Below are 19,704 nucleotides of genomic sequence, written 5' to 3'. Positions count from 1 at the left end.
TTTTTACTTTTCTAAATTAACCCGCTCCACATTTGAAAATATTAGAATAACACCTCAACCATCCACATTTTAAAAAAATATCATTACTATTCCAATATTAAAAATAAAAAATTGGTAGGATATTAAAAATAGTGGTAGCAGTGATGATAATAATATCAATATGGATTTAACTAACATGATAAATTTATTATTAATAAAAGAATTTAAATAATTTTATTAATAAATATTTAAAAATTTATATTTTCTATATTTTTAATAAAAACTTTTAATTTTTAATTTTATAATTTTAACATGTATTCTAAGAGTATAAGATAGATAAATTTTAATGATAATAACAAAATATAAATAAATAAATTAAGAAACTAATAAATAATATCCATACTCTATATTATATGTAATGAAAATATATGGAATAAGATTTGGTGTTATTTTTTTTTCCTAAAACACATTTTATTATATATAATGTATACTTCTATACTATATATAAATTGGAATATATATGGAAATGGTTATACATAATTTTATTTTTTAAAATATTATTTATTATATATAATTCATAAAATTCTTTTGTGTTATTTTGAATATTTTAATTAAATTGTAAATTACTTATCATTTTAATTAATTCTATTTTTATTACTTTTATATATTTAATAAATAAAAAAAATCAATAATACATTAGTGCATATTGATATACTAATATAGATAAAAAAATGCACAAATTTGTAAAAAAATTAATTTTATATTTAACGGATGCGTCTACATATTCTCGAGTGCAATGATGAAACAAAACCAATGTAATGCTTCTAAAAAATCAAAATGCTTATGTTAGATGGATTTTATTAATTATTTTAAATTTATCAAATTTGTTAAATTTTGTTATATATATATATATATATATATATATATATATATATATATATATATATATATATATATAAACAGAACAATTGGAAAAAGGAATAAAAAGAGAAACTAACAAAAGAGGATAATAACGTTACGTTGAAATGAACCAAAAAAAGCAAAGCAGAATCTACCAAGAGAAAAGTTTTGTTTTATTATAGTTAAAAAAAAATAATTATTAAATCAGTTATTATATGTATTTGTATTAGTTATATAAATATATTATTTAATTAATTTTTAATATATATTTTATATTGATAATCAATTTGATAATTAATTTTTATACTTTTATTTTTTGTTAATTTTTATATTTTTACCTTTTATCAATTTTTTATATTTTTATCTCTTATTAATTACAAAATATAGACTTTTATTTTATTTTATTGTGTTATATTCAATATTTTATCAAACACAATACATATATCTCAAAAAAGACATAAACTAAACGCTGCCTAAATGATATACGAAGACGCATTTGGTGGCGGATTTATTTTGTTCATTCAACTTAGAATGATGAGATGAAGTTAAAACTTAGGGTAAAGTGCTAAATTGGTCTCCTATGTTTGGGTGTTTTGGTTTTTAAAGTTTAAAGTGTCCAATTTGAATAAAAAAAAAGTTTAATTTAGTTTCAATATAGTCTCACTGTTAGGTCAAAATTAAATAATTAACGGAATATCTTATATGACAACGAGAACAAGGTCGATAATATGAAGAATAAGTACAAGCTCCAGAGGTATAAAATAATTAACTGTAAATGCATCAATATATTTATTTATCATTTTTCTTACAATTTAAATAAAATATTTTCTATAGAACTAAGGAGAATGATAAATAAATGTATTGATGCATCTATGGTTGATTTTGTGCTTCTACAACTTGTACTTATTTTTCAGATTATCGATTTTATTTTTGTACTGCTATCATGTAAGACATTTCGTTAATTATTTGAATTTGACCTCACGGTGGAACTATATTGAAGCTAAATAAAACTTTTTTAAATTCAAATAGGACACTTTAAACCTTAAAAATCAAAACAGAATTACACCCAAACGTAAAAGACCAATTTAATACTCAACCCTAAAACTTAAAAATCTAATTGATGGCGCAAAACAATCAGAAAAATGACCAAAAAAAAAGAAGAAAACAACGTGGGAAAAAGTTATAGGTAAAAAAAAAGACATATTTTTCATCCTATTTATAAGTGATAAACAAGCAACAAAAATAAAATAATAAATATTTACTATTCAATTATCAACAAAAATATCAATCTAATTAATATACAAATATCCTAATATATTCTCAGCATAGTTGATTATGATTGCAAAACACAATCGCATTTTGTGGGTCTAGCTTTCCACGAATTTTCAATCTCTTAATGTCTGGAAAGTGTAGGTAAATTTCCTAAGATATAGTCAAAATGGTCTCTTCCATCCATTACAAAAAAGCTAGCATGCATCAATAATTTTCCTTTTTATGATTTGGGAGTGTTGAAGATGCAATAACCATTGACAATTGACAGCTAGCTAGTAGGTCAATATATGAAACCAAATTTTAATTTCATATAATCCTCGTTAATCTTTCGGCTAACATAAACAAAATTATCTCAAAGCATGACAAATATTACCATATTATCAAATAAGTATTTTTAATGGTTTTTGAAATTTGAATCATACACACCAAAAAAAAAAATCATTTCTCTCTCAAACTAAATTAATCAAACTTTTAGTAATAGTGTCCATACCATAGTTTCATGAAATTAAGAAAAACTAGTTCAAACTTCAAAGACATTTTCTATTCTTAATTTGTATAAAAATTGTCAATACTATATTCATGAATCTTTGATCGTTTGTGAACACACTTAGCTCACGAAACCGCGTTAGAGACACCAAATCCAGTTAGACCCATGGACCTTTTGAGTTTTGAATGTATTTTCAACCTTCTTCTCTTATTTTTTTTTTTAAATTTTTTAAAGTGATATACTATTAATTTATCCATTTCTCTTTTAGTGACTAACTTTTTTTAAATGATACTAATTTATCTAATATAAAATTTTTTATGTACCTATTTAAATATCACAGGTAGGATATAACTAGCAGGACTTTACTTAACAAAATAATAAAAAATAAAACTAAGGAGTGCAGGCCTTTGGCTTTTATTTGTATGCCTGATTGTACAAAAATATTTATATAAATAATTAATTATAGAATATCATTTTAATTGGATGATGATAGTATAAAATTGTTTTATCAAAGCTAAATTCAAGAGATTATATACACAAGAGTTTGATTATTATGTATTGATTACAATAAATAATCTAACCTAAACTTGTTCAAAACGACAATACATACTTTTAATGTTTGGTTGACAAGGAAAACAACTACTTATGACCAAAGAAAAAACAGTGTTTGTAACAAATTTTGTTTTGACAAAAACAGGTTTAATAATAATAATAATAATAATAATAATAATAATAATAATAAGAGTAAAGTGACAAATAAATTCTTGAAGATTTATATTTCAGACAAATTAATCCTTAAAAAAATACTAATAAAGTTTTCTAATATAACAAACATAAATAAGTTAGTTCAAATTAAGACCTTCTACCTTAATTATAGGGATTAATTTAAAGGTAGTGTGTACACATCTGTCATTCTAAAAGATTTTATCAGTAATTTTTTTTTGTTTTTAGAGACTAATATGTCAAAGTATAAATTTTCAGGGGTTTATTTATCACTTTACTCTAATAAAAATAATAGTAGTAGTAGTATTAAATTATTAATATTAATATTAGTAGCCTTATTAAGCTTATTCTGATTTCTGCAAATGAAGAAAACAAAGAAAGTCCCCATTACTTTACTTAATAATAATGTTGGACACCAAAAACATCATAAGAAGACTCATCATCATGCTTCTTTGCTGACAAATTTTAAGTCTGCTGTGATGAAATGTGCAAGCTTTTTTGCATTGTTTCTTTCTGGAAAAAGAAACACACAAGAATCAAAGGTTGTTGAAGACAGAAAGAGTACAAACAAAGTCAAAGGAACATCATGTGAGTTTTTAGTCCATTTTTATAGTTCATGGTTTTTGAAAGTCTTCCTTATAAGTGCATGTTAAACCGGTGTCAAACATGCCTAAACTTTTATGTATACGAAAAAATTAAATTGAATCAAAGAATCATAAATGCTTCTTTTGTAGATGATGTTAGTAAACTATAATGGTTTATGCAAAATTAAGGTTTTTGGTTGAAACTATGCAGCTTCATCTGATTTATCATCTGATAGCAACAAGAGTTCATCCTCAAAATTGAAGTTTTCACATTCCTATGGATCATCTAGCACTTCAAATACTCAGCTTGGAACTGCAGGGAACTTCTCCTTTGAAGAAATCTGCAAGGCAACAGCAAAATTCTCTGCAGCTAATAAGATTGGGGAAGGTGCCTTTGGAACTGTTTATAAGGGAAAGCTTAATGATGGAACTCTTGTTGCCGCAAAGCGCGCCAACAAGGTATCCTATAATCTATGCTTTGCCATTGCGCCCTATCATGTATCATGTCTGCTGTGATCATTCACAAAGAAAGTTTTACAAAAGTTTAGTTTTTAAGGAAGACAATGATCATGTGGTGTTTTTTCTTGACAGGATGTAGAAAACAAGAACTTAGCTGAGTTCAAGAATGAAGTATCCACCTTGTCAAAGATTGAGCATCTGAATCTTGTGAGGCTGTATGGATATTTGGAGCATGCAGATGAAAAGATTATTGTTGTCGAATATGTTAATAATGGATCACTCCGGGAACATCTAGATGGTAAGTGATTGTTCTTTTATCTGTCACTTTTCGATACATCTTTCGATCAATGTATCTGATATCACAAATTGAGAATCGTTAATGCAGGTACAAGGGGTGATGGGCTTGAAATTGGTGAGCGTTTAGACATAGCAATTGATATAGCTCATGCAGTTACTTACCTTCATATGTACACAGGTATGTTATCATATAGAATTTGATTAGATACAAGGAAAACATTACAACTCCTTAAATAGTCTTGTTTGTTCTTTTGGAATGTGTTTAGTACATATTTCAGGACAGAAAATACAGAGATACTGAGATAGAAAAAACAGTTACAGAATATGAGAATGCCATTTGAAATAGCTAAATCTCTCTGTTATCTTGTTTGATAGATCATCCAATTATTCATAGAGACATCAAAGCATCAAACATCTTGCTTACTGACAAACTAAGGGCTAAAGTGGCCGACTTTGGTTTCGCCCGGCTGGCTGCTGAAGACCCTTCTGCCACCCATGTTTCAACAAAACTTAAAGGAACAGCAGGCTACATTGATCCTGATTACATGAGATCTTACAAGCTTTCTGAGAAGAGTGATGTGTATTCCTTCGGCGTGTTGCTTGTTGAGATGGTTACCGGACGACATCCAGTTGAGCCGAGGAGACCTCTCAGTGAGAGAGTTACAATTAAATGGGTAAGGAACTAAGCATGACAAGTATGTTATAAACATTCACTTTGTTATGCTAAGTTTAATTTATCAAGTGTGCTAAAATATTTGAATTCTAGTGATTAAGCATTTGAAAGAACTTTGATTGTGTCAATTCTTAAAGACTATGCTGTTGTGATAGTTTTAAACTGTGTATTTCAGCAAAATTAGAAGAATTAAAGTGAGTTCTGTGTAGCATCAGAGTTAATGAATTATTCACTAATGGATATGATATGATATCACAGACTCATAGCTTTGATTCAGATTTGATTTCATTCTAGTTATGAAATGTTAAACTGCCTTAGGAATCATTTTTATCTCTGACAAACTTTTTAACTTTTGTTTTCAAGTGTACAATTGAAGATCATATCTAAGAACCCCCATGACATAGATAGGTCTTGCTTCATAACATTTGATAGGTGAGGATGTGCCAGATTTGGAAAAATAAGTTATGATTTTTGCTATATTCCTGAAAAGAAGAAGAAAAAAAAAGGTTTCTAGGTATCCAGTATACTACATAATTTTTTGATGGAGGAATTCAATAATTGTTAAACTTGGTACATTAACTTCAATAATTGTTTGATTGTATCTTCAATCATAACCAGATAATTTCACATGTATCAAATTAGAAAAGTGATTTAGATCATGTACACAACCATAAAGCCTTATATACCACTAGGTGGAATCAGTTACAAAGATTAAGCAAGGCTATTGCGAACTATCATATATCATGTTTACAACGAGACAATTTAGTAAATTTACACACAAATCTTTTTTAACCACCTCATGTATAGTCTTTTTGAGTCTTCCTTTACCTTTTGCCCCTTGTCTATCTCTAATTCATGCTTCTAACAAGATGCTCTATTGACTTCTCCCTAAGTCGATGAAATTCTATTAGCTTTCTCTCTTATATCCTCATACCTTATTTTATCCACACGTGTTTGACCACTCATCTCTGCCATACTAAGTTTATGTCCATGAGTCATGACATACTTGCCACTTTGCAGTTCGCTTGAATCCTATGTTTTACATCCTCTTCGATTTCTTTATTGTCCTGTATAATATTTCAAAATACTTGAAATTTTTTTACATGTGGTAGGATACTTTTCCCCATTTTCATCTATAATGTTAAATATTCCTTTTTAAAGGAGATCAGCTTGCCAATGAATTTATGATCAGAAAAAAAAGGCACAATTTGCATGTATGCAGGCACTGCAGATGCTGAAACAGGGAGAAGTTGTGATCGCCATGGATCCGAGGCTGCGAAGAAGTCCGGCCGCGAAAAAGGCCGTAGAGAAGGTTCTAAAGCTAGCTCACCAGTGCCTTGCACCTTCAAGACAATCAAGGCCAACCATGAAGACATGTGCTGAGGTTTTATGGGGTATCCGGAAAGATTTTAGAGACAAAACATCTTCTCATCTTAGCCATGATTCTCACCATTCTGCCAATTATCCTCATAGAGATGCCAAGAATGATAGGCATAAGTTATTTGATATTGAAGGTGACAATGACCGTAAATTTGTATCTGCATAGTTAAATTTGTTCATTGATTGTTCAGATGGTGAACACAATACTAATATTGTTCTTTCATGTTCTTTGATTGATGAAATGAAACCATGAATTATGTGGTTTATAGCTTGACTTTTAAGTTTTTTGTTCTACATATGAGTATTGTATAAGTTATGTTTTTTTTTTTTACTAAAATTAGGAACGAGACTCCAGATCTCTAAATGAGAATGGAGAGATTATGTCATTTGAGATATAACTCCTCCGCATTGCATCAATTATGTTGTGGATTGAGAAATTGTAAAGGCAATTGTAGTAATTAATCAAGGACAATTTATTTATTGGCTTCAATGTGATAGCAAGTTATCTTCTGAGGAGTCATGGATATATTTGTATGTCTTGCTCAGAAATTATGAGGTGAAATTTTTTATAGATAAATTTGATATTTGAATATGTACCAAATTTACTTTTTTTGTTTAAAGAAAAAAAAAATATGTTATGTATGTGTTAAAAGTGTCAATTATTGAGTTATATTAAAAAGTATTAATGACATAGCAGTACTACATGGTCAGTATAATTTATTATTTTTTATTAATATTTAATCTATAATATTTAAAAGTATTGTTAAAAAATAAAAATATAAACTTAGATTATTTAAACTAAAATTAGTAAATTATTAACTAAAATACTAACAAATATAAATTAAAATTACTAGTTTTTAAGACTTTCTCATATAACAAAATTATTCGTAGAAAAACATACTTTCAAAAACACATATTTTTTGCTAAAACAAATTCAGCATTATATATTAAATACTCTTGATAATTGTAAAAAAAATAGTTATTAATTGATTGTATATTTATATTCTTTTAATTAACAAAATAAATAATATGTATTAGTTAGTAAATTAAAAAAAATTGCGTACAAAAATGTGTTATTAAATCAATTATTATATAAAATATAAAAATATATGTATTATTTTATACACTTTTAATATATTTTATGTAACATATGTTTTATAGCAGTGATTTATTTGGTGGCTAATTAAAAATATTTGGTTAAAAAACGAAAATATTATATACATATAAAAAGTTAGTCGTCAAATTAATTCTTATATATTTATGATATAATATTAAATTGGTCTCTTATATTTTTACGTAATTTTATTTTGGTTTTTAAAGTTTAAAATATTCTATTTGAATAAAAAAAATTCATTTAATTTCAATGTAGTCCCACCGTAACTATGAGGTCAAAGTTAAATAATTAACTAAATGTTCTATATGACATCAATACGAAAACAAAGTCGATAATTTAGAGAATAAATCCAAATTTTAAAGGCATAAAATCAACTATAAATACATCGATACATCTATAAAATTAAAGAGAATAATAAATAAATATATTAAATGATAAATAAATATATTAATACATCTACAATTAATTTTATGTCTTTAAAATTTGTATTTATTCTTCAAATTATCAACCTCGTTTTTGAGTAATTAATTTGATAGTTGAATTAAAAAATATTAATATGAAAATGATATTACTAGGCATGGGGGAAAGTGGCTTACACCAACGTTTCCATCCTCGTCCGTGATATTCAACCGCTGGAAGCATGAACCTTTTCCAAGTTGCTTGCGCTTTCCATGCAAAGCTGCCACGTGTCCTCCTACATACCGTTCCATAACTATCTGAGTTAGAGTTGATTTGAGTTTTCTCTTGTTCCTAATTTGGCCATCATCCCAATGCCAAATCTAAATCACAATCATCCCATGTGACACACACACACACTTTTGCTTAATTGCTTCATTCAAACTCTCTTCATTCATTCAAAATCCCAATATCCCATCTAACCCAGATATTTTCTTTATATATCTTCCTGTCTTTTTCCACTTTATCTGTCTCGTTTCAAAGTATCATTTGGTATATGATCTCTTTGATTCTCTTTTGTGGCCTCATATATCTTCCACAGCCAGATTTTCTTTCATCTTATTATCAATTAATCTCTTCATTTTCCCACTTGTCCATTTCTTCAATCCTTTAGTGCTCTGAAATTGGAGGTAGTGGTAGACTGGTACTGTTCTCTCACTTTGATTCATTCTGTGTAAAGTTTCATTCTTTATCACAATTTGATTAATGGGGTGGTGGAAATTTTCAATTTCTGATGTTACTTTACTTTTGTGACAGGAGAAAGGAAAAGAAAGACTAGGAATTTGAAATGGCTGATGATAAGGTTGAGTCTAATGGGAGTGGCAAAGATGGTGTTTCTGATATTGTTTCTGCAGCAAAGGTTGCTGCAGTGGCACATCCATTAGCTGAAAAAGCTGAAGAGATTGCTTCCAATATCAGTTACCATGCTCAGTTCAGTCCTCATTTTTCCCCTCTCAAGTTTGAGCTAGAGCAAGCTTACTATGCCACTGCTGAGAGTGTTCGAGATCGTCTCATAAGGGTAAGATTATGATGCACAAATACTTCATTTTTTTATTTTATGTGGATATGCATCAAATACTATTGTCAAAAACTTTTGAACTTGTGTGACTGATTTTTTGTATACTTGTCATGTATTGTACTATGTTGTATTCGATACTCTGAATTTGTATTTCTGCAACATTCTTGGAATTTGGATGTTTATATTGTTATGGTAGTCTATAGTGTGTCATTCATAGAGTAAAGTATGATCTTCCTATGTGCTATTCATATTCATATACTTAATGACAGAAAATGGTGATTGCTCATATTGAAAGGTAGATACTTCTGTGTGTGCCCATGCATGTGTAAGTGAATTTGTGGACCTGATTTGAAATCTCAATTCAGTAGTTTACTTTATTTTTCTCCATGTGAAAGCTCATTTCAGCGCATGAATCAAGGTTGAAGGGGAAAGTTGTGAAGCATGTCTTTGGAATTCATGTCTGATAAAAGCTCCAACAATAAGGCTATTTAAATGTTGACATAAATAAAATGAAAGCAATGCATTTTCAACTTTTTGTAATCAGTTTGTTCTTTGACTTCTTTCTTCATGCTGATATGGTTATATGACTTATATCATTTGTTGGGGTAGTAGTAATGTGCTTATTTCTTATCGATGGAAACTATTTCAGCAATGGAATGAAACATACCTTCATTTTCACAAAGTTGATCCCAAGCAAACTTACTACCTGTCAATGGAGTTCCTTCAAGGCCGAGCTTTGACCAATGCCATTGGAAATCTGAATGTCCAAGATGCATATGCTGATGCTTTACGCAAATTTGGACTCAAGCTTGAAGAAATCACAGAGCAGGTAATTGAATATTCCAACCTGTAATTGAAATATTTCTCTAGAACAACTATCTCAATTCATGGAAAAAATATTTTATTTCGAACCAAGTGTCTAGGACAAACTCTCCTAAAAGCACCAGAAGCTCATTTTAACGCCGTAACTCTATTGAACCCTTGGCTGCATAGTGATTGAAAGAGGGCTTGGTATCATCCAAAGAACCGACACACCTAAAATGTGAAGTTCTTAGGTGGTGGTACATGAATGCTTTTACATCTCTAGCATCAATAATTTACTGATAAAAGGAAAGAGAAATGACTTATGGGAAAGAACTTTTTTTTCTTTTCAAGGAGACATCTCTGTTAATGTAAAATTGTGCAAATATGAAGCAAATGTGTTGAAAAGCTCGAAAGAATACATACACATATGGAGAGAGTGAGGTTATAGTCTAACTTATTGTTGTAAGGCTCTGCCTATTGTGTGCTTTGTTGCAAGTCTTTACATAGTTGGCCCCAAAATTGGGTAAAAGAAGAGAGTTGTGTTAGTTCATCACCAAGCAATGTAAAACTTTGTCAGATCCTCATGACAAATATTGATGATCTATTACTTGAATAGCAGATTCATCACAAAAATATTTTACGTGATTCAAATGGATTTTGTTTCTTGCTAAACTTTAATTTCCATTGAATACTAGTGAAAATTCAACTCCCAAAACGCATACTTCATGTCAATGAGTGATTTTGACATCTAGTTTATAAAAACTGATTGTTGGTACTTTCAAATTTTAACTTGATAATGACTGAACATTAACAATTGCAGGAGAAGGATGCTGCACTAGGAAATGGTGGTCTCGGTAGGCTTGCTTCATGTTTTCTGGATTCAATGGCAACACTAAATTTACCTTCTTGGGGGTATGGTTTGAGATATCGATACGGGCTATTTAAGCAGAGAATCACCAGGGAAGGCCAGGAGGAAGTTGCAGAGGACTGGCTTGAGGTTTGATTTGTCCCCTTTCTTTTCTTAAAACTATGGAAATATTTTATTTATTTCATGGGATACTGATGCATAAGAATGATTTAAACCGGAGCAGAAATTTAGCCCGTGGGAAGTTGTGAGGCATGACATTTTGTACCCTATTAGATTCTTCGGTCATGTTGAGGTTAATCCTAATGGAAGGTAAGTGAAAATCACTAACTACTCTATGAAATCTGTTGTAAATTTTTTGTTATAATTTTAATTCACACAAAAAAGAAAGCTTTTCTTTGTTTAGTTTAATTATTATGAAATAGAAGTATTTACACTTAGTTATGGATGTCAGTCGAAAATGGGTTGGAGGAGAGGTTGTGCAAGCACTGGCTTATGACGTGCCAATTCCGGGATACCAAACCAAAAACACCATCAGTCTTCGCCTCTGGGAAGCAAAAGCCTGTGCTGAAGATTTTAATTTATTTTTATTTAATGATGGACAACATGAATCTGCTTCTATGCTTCACTCGCGAGCTCAACAGGTTGGTATTAGTGAAATTTTATTTTTTTAATTGTCAAACCAAGTTATTTTGTAGGGATGAATGAATGATTAACAATAATTGTGAGTGGCTATTTCTCTGGGTCATTAATCATAGTTTCACAGTTAGCTTTTTACTTGCAACAATATTGTTATAGTTAGAAGAATGAAATATATAGAGATAAGCTTGCTTTGCCATTACAAGATATTAGAACAAAACATCTTTAACTTAGTTATCTTTACAACCCCCTATTATCCTCTCCCCTTTGCCACTGGGATTGGACAGTCTTATATTTAAATATGTATATGTAGATTTGTGCGGTTTTATATCCCGGTGATGCCACGGAAGATGGAAAACTTTTACGGCTGAAGCAGCAGTTCTTTCTCTGCAGTGCTTCACTCCAAGTAAGTTAAAAAAAATTTCCTTTTTCAAATTTTCGTTAATATATTTGTGCTACCTTCTGGTAGAAAGTTAGGATTAAACCCTTTGATGGTGTCACTGTCAGTGGGAGCCACAGGATCATATATTGCTGGTTTCACATTGTCTTAATTTAAAGCCTCGGATCATTTTCGTCGAGTCTGAGAGATATATCAGTTGATTTCCAATTCACAATCCCCCTGATTTGACCGATGCAAGAAACAAAAATGTCCTAGTTCCTATTGTGGTTTTTCTTTATGCCTTAGCTAACTACCATATTTGTATTTTAAGAATGCATTTCTGGTCTCTTTACCTTGTTCATTTGACATGTCAGTCTTACTATTTCCATTCCCATTTTGGACCTATTACAGGACATAATTGCCCGTTTTAAGGAGCGAAGACAAGGGAAGGGACCATGGAACTGGGCCGAATTCCCAACAAAGGTTGCTGTACAATTGAATGATACTCACCCTACCCTTGCAATACCTGAGCTGATGCGATTACTTGTGGATGATGAAGGACTTGGATGGGATGAAGCATGGGATGTGACATCAAAGTTAGTAAATTATAAAATTTCTTGCATGGAATGATGTGTAACTTTTTCTTTCAGCCATGATCCGTTAATGCCTGTAGTGTATTCCTCACTAGTAAAATGTGATGCCATATCTGAACCAGAACGATTGCTTACACCAATCATACTGTCCTACCCGAGGCGCTGGAAAAATGGTCTCAGCCTGTAATGTGGAAACTGCTTCCTCGTCATATGGAAATCATAACCGAAATAGACAAGAGAGTAATAGCACTTGCCTTGTTTCACTTTGATAAGCACTCTGATCTGTTTACAGTTATATTTCAATATGGAAATGATAAAATGCTTTCAGTTCACTGCGATGATAACTTCCACACGGTTCGACCTTGAGAGTGAGCTTTCCAACATGCGCATATTGGATAATAATCCCCAGAAGCCAGTAGTTCGGATGGCTAATTTGTGTGTGGTTTCTTCTCATGCAGTAAGTGGTTTACTCATTTGAAGAAAAAGTCTCATAATTTTTAATGTATCCTTGTCTTTGGTCCTTTCATTGATACCCTATCCTTTCATTTACATTCTACAGGACTCTCCAGTTTTTATTTTCTGTGACATTTTTTCATACTTGTGCATTTTATTTCATTTGAAATCTCTTTGCTACTTGGTGCCCGAATCTTGTTAGGTGAATGGCGTTGCCCAGTTACACAGTGACATATTAAAGGCAGAATTATTTGCAAATTATGTCTCTATATGGCCCACAAAGTTCCAAAATAAAACCAATGGCATTACACCTCGAAGATGGCTCCGCTTTTGTAGCCCTGAGCTAAGCAGTATCATCACTAAATGGTTGAAAACCGATGAATGGGTGACCAATCTTGATTTACTAACAGGTCTTCGACAGGTGAATTTCTGGATGCTTTGTTTCTCAAGATATTCCTGTTATTGCAGCACCCTAACATTCAACTGATCGTTTTATTTTCTCACATTAGTTTGCTGACAATGAAGATCTACAAGCTGAATGGCTTTCTGCAAAGAGGGCCAATAAGCTGCGGTTGGCACAGTACATTCTGCAGGTTACAGGGGAGAGTATCGACCCGGATACGCTATTCGACATTCAAGTCAAGCGTATCCATGAATATAAGAGGCAGCTACTAAACATTCTTGGTGTGATTTATAGATACAAGAAATTGAAGGTATGAGAAACAGCTAACTGATGGAGTTAAATTGTGAAGTGGCTATTGTTCTAAGTTCCAATCTTTTTACTACACTTTTAACCCATGTTTATAGTGATCATGGTTTCTCACATTCATATTGTAGCACATAGTAGCAGTTTTAATGTAGCCATGTAGGAGATTCTATCACTATATTTTCTGAAAGATCCTCAATCCCCTTTGTTGAATGAAAGATAAGATATATACCGAAAACATAGTCCTCATAACTGAACTGTAATAGGAGATGAGCCCCGAAGAACGGAAAAAAACAACTCCCCGCACCGTGATGATTGGTGGAAAGGCATTTGCAACATACACGAATGCTAAAAGAATAGTCAAGCTAGTGAACGATGTTGGTTCTGTCGTAAACACTGATCCTGAGGTCAATAGCTACTTGAAGGTAACTCAATTCTGTATTACTTTACTCAAAAATTAAAATAAAAAAGAAATCTGTATTACTTTCTAGATGAAGTTAGTTCCTTTCTTTCTCTTCGAAATTTTAAAAATTTCGGGTATGCTTTGTCCATAATTATTGCATGGTACCTATATGGAAGGCATGATAGTTGGTTGCTAGTGGATCTGATCTGTTATTTACTGTACGAGTTTCGTTTTCAGGTTGTGTTTGTTCCGAATTACAATGTGTCCGTGGCGGAGATGCTGATTCCGGGGAGTGAACTATCTCAGCATATTAGCACTGCAGGCATGGAAGCAAGTGGAACAAGCAACATGAAATTTGCTTTGAATGGTTGCCTTATAATAGGCACATTAGATGGAGCCAATGTGGAAATCAGGGAGGAGATTGGTGAAGAAAATTTCTTCCTCTTCGGTGCAACTGCCGAAGAAGTCCCTCAACTGAGGAAGGATAGAGAGAATGGCCTGGTATGCAGTCACAAGCGCCTTTCAAACTCTACAAGCTTAGAAATTTCAATTTTTCATGGAAATAGTTTCGTTGACATGATTTCTGTTTGTGATTTACAGTTCAAACCTGATCCTCGATTCGAAGAGGCAAAGAAGTTCATTCGAAGTGGAGTTTTCGGAAGGTATGACTATAACCCTCTGCTAGAGTCGTTGGAAGGAAATACCGGTTATGGTCGCGGAGATTACTTTCTTGTTGGTCATGACTTCCCAAGCTACATGGATGCTCAAGAAAAAGTAGATAAAGCATATTGGTTAGACTCAATCTCTCTCATGTTTATCACTTTATAGTTCCCTTCAGTGTTAAAACAATGGAACTTGATAAAAGTGTATGTTAGAATTTACATGCGTTTATTTTGCATGCAGTGATAGGAAAAGGTGGCTAAAAATGTCCATTTTAAGCACTGCTGGGAGTGGAAAATTCAGCAGTGACCGTACAATTGCTCAGTATGCAAAGGAAATTTGGAACATTGAAGAGTGCCGTGTGCCATAATTTTCTCTCATGCATTTTATTGTCTTTGTATAGCACAGAAACAGAGTTTATAAATAAGTGACGGAAGAAAAAACAATAATTTAATTTACTTTTAAAATAAGAGATTTTAGCACTCTATTCTGTAAGTTATAGCAGTTTTTTCTATTTTATTCTTGTGTTCAATGCCTTTAGACCCAATTTGCTTGTGACATATGGATCCTTCTATATGCAAATATTTTGTTTAATCTAATATAATATCCTGGTTTTTTCAATTTGTATGTGTGTGTTGTCTATGATTTTTTTTTTTGTTTTGACGGGCTATTGTTTATGAATTTGCTTGGCCAAATTAAGCATTACTTTTCATCTTTATGATAGACTTTATGCAAATATTTCGTTGTTACACAAACTCATATTATTGATTAGAACTGCAAGTTATAGTTTGTATTCAGTTAATAGTGAACGTTTGTATCTCTCATATCACATTAAATTTGTGTCCAAGGTTATCTATTCCTTTTGTTTAATGGAGTTACAGTTGAAAATTTTGAGGGCAAATTGCTTAAGTAAGCCAAGGGGTGTAAAAAATTACACAAATGAGTCAAATAAAAACTAGTTCATGAATCAACTAAGAAGCAAAAAATTACACAAATAAGCTAAATCAAAAACTGGTTCATGAATCAACTAAGAGACATTTCTATATAGTTCGAATCAACCTAATTCGAACTCTAATTACATGTAATTCGAATCATACTTATTCGAACTACACATACGCACACACCCACTAATTTGAATCAATCTTATTCGAATTACACACACAGTAATTCGAATCAGGGTGATTCGAATTACTCATTTTTTGCCTCTTGTAGTAATTCAAATTTGGTTGTTTCGAATTACACTTGCTTCGGCTATAAAGAGTTCGAACCAACTTCATTCAAACCACTTTTCCATTATCATACCCACACCAAATCCCAGAGAAAACGACCCATATTCGCTCCAACAAAGGCTCGAGCAGGATATTCAGCCCATGGGGGATAATCCGGACAGACTAAATTGTTTGGATGGAGTTGCTCATATAGCCGGGGTCATCAACGACGAAGTTAGTACGTAATATTTTTTTTTAAAAGTAGGATTAAGTAGCTTATTCGTTTGTTTATATACGTTATGTTAGTGGTTTTAATGGTAAGTTACGTTGGTAAAGTTTGTATGTGACCGATTTTTTATGTTTTGTTAGTGACAATGTATGTGATTTTGTTAGTAGTTTTGTTAGTGGTTTTGTTAGTGGTTTTGCAAGTTGTTTACATTAATGGTTTTGCGAGTGGTTTATTTTAGTGATTTTGTGAGTGATTTTGCAAGTGGTTTATGTTAGTGGTTTATGTTAGTGATTTCTGTTACTGGTTTCCTAACACCCACCGCGGGAGCTCGTTGTACAACTCATCCCAATCACCATAGATATGGGCAACGGCCTTCTGCTTCACCAACCAAATCCTCCTATACGTCGGCCTGAACCCAAAGTGTGCCGCCGTCGCATTCAGGAGCACCTTGATACTGACGGATGCATCAACTCTAACCATTGGCATGATGAATGTCGAGATCACATGATAATCCAGACTCATGTGATCGCTAGAGATGGACGTCGCGAGACACGTGTGTGGTCCGTTGTACCATTTTATCTCCCAAATACCCTTGCGCTGTCGGAGACTTAGCCTAATCAACCATGTGCACCCATTCCCAAACTCAGAACACTTCCCAACATACCAGCGATAGTCAGACTCCACCACCTTGTACTGTACCCCGCGTCGGATGCTATACGTTTTCACACTTAACATAGCCTCATCTTTATCCCGAAACTACTGACCAACCTGAAACCTTGTCAGACCTGCAGACCACTGGCTATCTCTAGCACCAAATCCAGCAGGCTTCCCAAGAACCCCCTCCTGTCCCATGGCATCCAAGTCCAAAGATGAAAAGTGAGGAGGGTACTGCTGTGTGCTAGAGCTAGAACCACCTCCAGCCCCAGCTAGCTCACTCGCTCCAATATCATCGCCACTGTCATCAGCAATGATATCCGGCTCCACATCATCATCGTCAACATCATCCAGCAATGATATCCAGCTCCACATCATCATCGCCACTGTCATCAGCAATGATATCCGACTCCACATCATCATCGTCAATATCATCCAGCAATGCATCGTCCAGACCAGCTAGTGCGGCACACTGTAAAGAAGTCGGCACAATATCCCCTATTCCAACCTCTCCGCCTCCACTACAGTTGAGATCAACAGCGAACGGGGAGGCGACAGGCTTGACCGGAGGTTCATTCACAGGGATGGACGAAGATGCACCAATAGGTCTGGAGCTAGAACCGGCTACCGTGCCTATAGTGTGGGTATTCCTGTTCGAACCCCAGAGCTAGATACCACATCAACCAACTTCGCCAACAGCTCAGATGTCCTAACCTCGAAAAACTGCCGACGACAATGAAACATGACCTGCAAGTCCTCATCACTCCCGATCGTGAAACAATCATAACAATTTCTTGCAGCATTGAGATCGGAATGCGATAGAATAACTTCTAAACCCGTTTCACGCCTTGCAGATCAAGTTTCTGTAGTATAGAATTCACAAGGTCACCATAGCTCGTTGTAGGCCTCATAAAAATATTGAGAAGATCCTTATCGGTGAACTTCACACCAGATCGTGTTTTCTTCTTAATCGATCCTCTGTGATGAACCAACACTACAAAACTCTCCTCACTAGCCATTTTCTCATTCTAATGAGATCAACTCACGTCCACACCATATTTATACACGTCTGGTCCTGTATAATTCGAACAAGTGTAATTCGCATTATAGCTTGTGTAATTCAAATAAACCAGATTCGAATTACTTAGGAACGCGTGCTTGGGTGTAATTGTGTGTAATTCGAATAAGGTTGATTCGATTTAGTGGGTGTGTGTGTAATTACATGTAAATAGAGTTCGAATTAGGTTGATTCGAACTATATAGAAACATAAACTGGTTGATTCATGAACCAGTTTTTGATTTGGCTGATTTGTGTAATTTTTTGCTCTCCTTAGCCTTACTTAAGTGATTTACCCAAATTTTGATATATTTGATTTGAATATCTATTTTTAAAGGTATTTGAATTATTTTTATATAATAAAAGTGATATTTTTTAAAATGTCTTTATATAATTTTCTATTAAAAAATGTTATACTTTATATCATTTTTATTTTTAATAAAAATATTATTTATTAAAGTAAATCTTAATAAAAATTATATATATTTTAAGAGTGTTATCGATATAACTTTTATTTAAAAAAGTAATTGAATAATAAATTTATTTTTATCTTTAAAAATTATATTTTATTTTAATTTTATTATTAACATTTAATTTCAATTTTATACATGACGATTTAGTATTTCAATTATACGCCTAGATTGGACAACATATTATGAGTGATGTAACAATCCTATATCGACGTGTCAGTGAAACTTACATGTCAACCGAAGCTAGTCATGTATGTCAGTGATAACATCAGCATAAAAAGATTAAAAGTACTACCGTTTATGGTATTAGTTTTTCAAGGATTAGGCATGGCAGCAGTACCCGTACTCGCAGGTACTCGCTCCATCTCTATCCGGTCGGAGTGGGTTTGAACCCGATTCGAAGTGGGACGGATCTAAATCGTGGCGGGTTGATGAGCGGAGCGGGGCGGGATTGAGTTCAGGCTATATATATATATATAATTTTTTAGTGATTAGCTTCAGCCTTCAGTTCTCACCGCCACTCAGTTTGTAACTCAATTAGGGATTTAGGGTTAGCAATCCCTTCTTCCTCAGCTCTTCTCCTCTCCAAGACCATAGCCTCGCCGCCTCGGTTCAGTTTAACCCAGTGCTTGCCATCGAATCTGCTCCAGTTCCACGACTCGTTCAAGCCGCCTGTGCCTGTCGCTCCTCCTCCGCTCAGCTCGTCTAGTCGTCTCTGCCATCTTCGCAAGTCACAACTCATCAAATCGTCTGATTCGTCTCAGCACCGCTCCTCCCTCCGCCACCTCCGGTCGACCCTCTCCTCCCGTGTCGTCCTGTCTTTGCTCCCTCCAGTCCTTGCATTCACAACCTTCGCCACCGCTATCGCCGCCTACAAATCCGCCGTCTCCGCACACTTCCTGCTCCCGGAGTATTTCTCGGTTCTCAGGGCTTCTTCTCTGCCTTACCAGCTCACCGCACCCGCCCTGGCCCTCTTCCTCGTTTTTCGAACCGAGGCTTCATACGCATGGTTGTTAGGTTGGTACTCAGATTTCAAATAAAAAATTATACTTTCCTGCTTCGTAATAGAATTGTTCACTCAAGTGAAAATTACTTGATTTATGATATTGTATCGTTGGATTCTATAGCTGATTTCGTCAAGTGGGATAAGTCTTTAGTTGTTGAATTTCAATTTTCGGAAAGCAATGCTACATTGCTACTATAACCGTAAAAAACAAGGGGAGAAAAAGGAGGAGATTTCAG

At 33.0% G+C, this 19,704-nt stretch overlaps 2 protein-coding genes across 4 annotated transcripts; both read left to right on the top strand.

The window, feature by feature from the left end:
* The first annotated feature begins 3,408 nt into the window (after positions 1–3,408).
* Positions 3,409–7,244, top strand: LOC112791893 (calmodulin-binding receptor-like cytoplasmic kinase 2). Its single transcript, XM_025834920.2, has 6 exons — positions 3,409–3,949; positions 4,157–4,404; positions 4,537–4,702; positions 4,790–4,879; positions 5,077–5,375; positions 6,597–7,244. The coding sequence occupies exons 1-6, from the start codon at positions 3,724–3,726 to the stop codon at positions 6,918–6,920; spliced, it is 1,353 nt and encodes a 450-aa protein (XP_025690705.1). The 5' UTR covers positions 3,409–3,723; the 3' UTR covers positions 6,921–7,244.
* Positions 7,245–8,446: 1,202 nt separating this feature from the next.
* Positions 8,447–15,465, top strand: LOC112791879 (alpha-glucan phosphorylase, H isozyme). Of its 3 annotated transcripts, none has more exons than XM_025834899.3 (16): positions 8,447–8,967; positions 9,081–9,342; positions 9,992–10,171; positions 10,967–11,143; positions 11,238–11,323; positions 11,466–11,655; positions 11,964–12,056; positions 12,441–12,625; positions 12,745–12,862; positions 12,951–13,079; positions 13,278–13,496; positions 13,585–13,788; positions 14,048–14,206; positions 14,422–14,685; positions 14,785–14,975; positions 15,088–15,465. In XM_025834899.3, exons 2-16 carry the CDS (start codon positions 9,112–9,114, stop codon positions 15,212–15,214), a joined length of 2,553 nt encoding a protein of 850 aa, XP_025690684.1. In that variant the 5' UTR covers positions 8,447–8,967; positions 9,081–9,111; the 3' UTR covers positions 15,215–15,465. The 3 variants fall into 3 exon arrangements, with proteins under 3 accessions (XP_025690684.1, XP_072064982.1, XP_025690692.1); XM_072208881.1 differs by having other exon boundaries at positions 8,471–8,997; XM_025834907.3 differs by having other exon boundaries at positions 8,555–8,953.
* The last annotated feature ends 4,239 nt before the right edge of the window (positions 15,466–19,704 follow it).

This window comes from Arachis hypogaea, chromosome 1 (assembly GCF_003086295.3).
Source record: "Arachis hypogaea cultivar Tifrunner chromosome 1, arahy.Tifrunner.gnm2.J5K5, whole genome shotgun sequence".
Lineage (NCBI taxonomy): Eukaryota > Viridiplantae > Streptophyta > Magnoliopsida > Fabales > Fabaceae > Arachis > Arachis hypogaea.
This window is presented reverse-complemented; position numbering and strand designations above follow the sequence as displayed.

Bases quoted from the DNA above. Each gene is read 5' to 3' on its own strand.
- LOC112791893 (XM_025834920.2), top strand. From the start codon at position 3,724: ATGAAGAAAACAAAGAAAGTCCCCATTACTTTACTTAATAATAATGTT. The intron at 4,880-5,076 runs GTATGTTATCAT...CTTGTTTGATAG, and splicing joins TTACCTTCATATGTACACAG to ATCATCCAATTATTCATAGA. The intron at 5,376-6,596 runs GTAAGGAACTAA...GCATGTATGCAG, and splicing joins AGAGAGTTACAATTAAATGG to GCACTGCAGATGCTGAAACA.
- LOC112791879 (XM_025834899.3), top strand. From the start codon at position 9,112: ATGGCTGATGATAAGGTTGAGTCTAATGGGAGTGGCAAAGATGGTGTT. The intron at 12,863-12,950 runs GTAATAGCACTT...AAATGCTTTCAG, and splicing joins TAACCGAAATAGACAAGAGA to TTCACTGCGATGATAACTTC. The intron at 13,497-13,584 runs GTGAATTTCTGG...TTCTCACATTAG, and splicing joins TACTAACAGGTCTTCGACAG to TTTGCTGACAATGAAGATCT.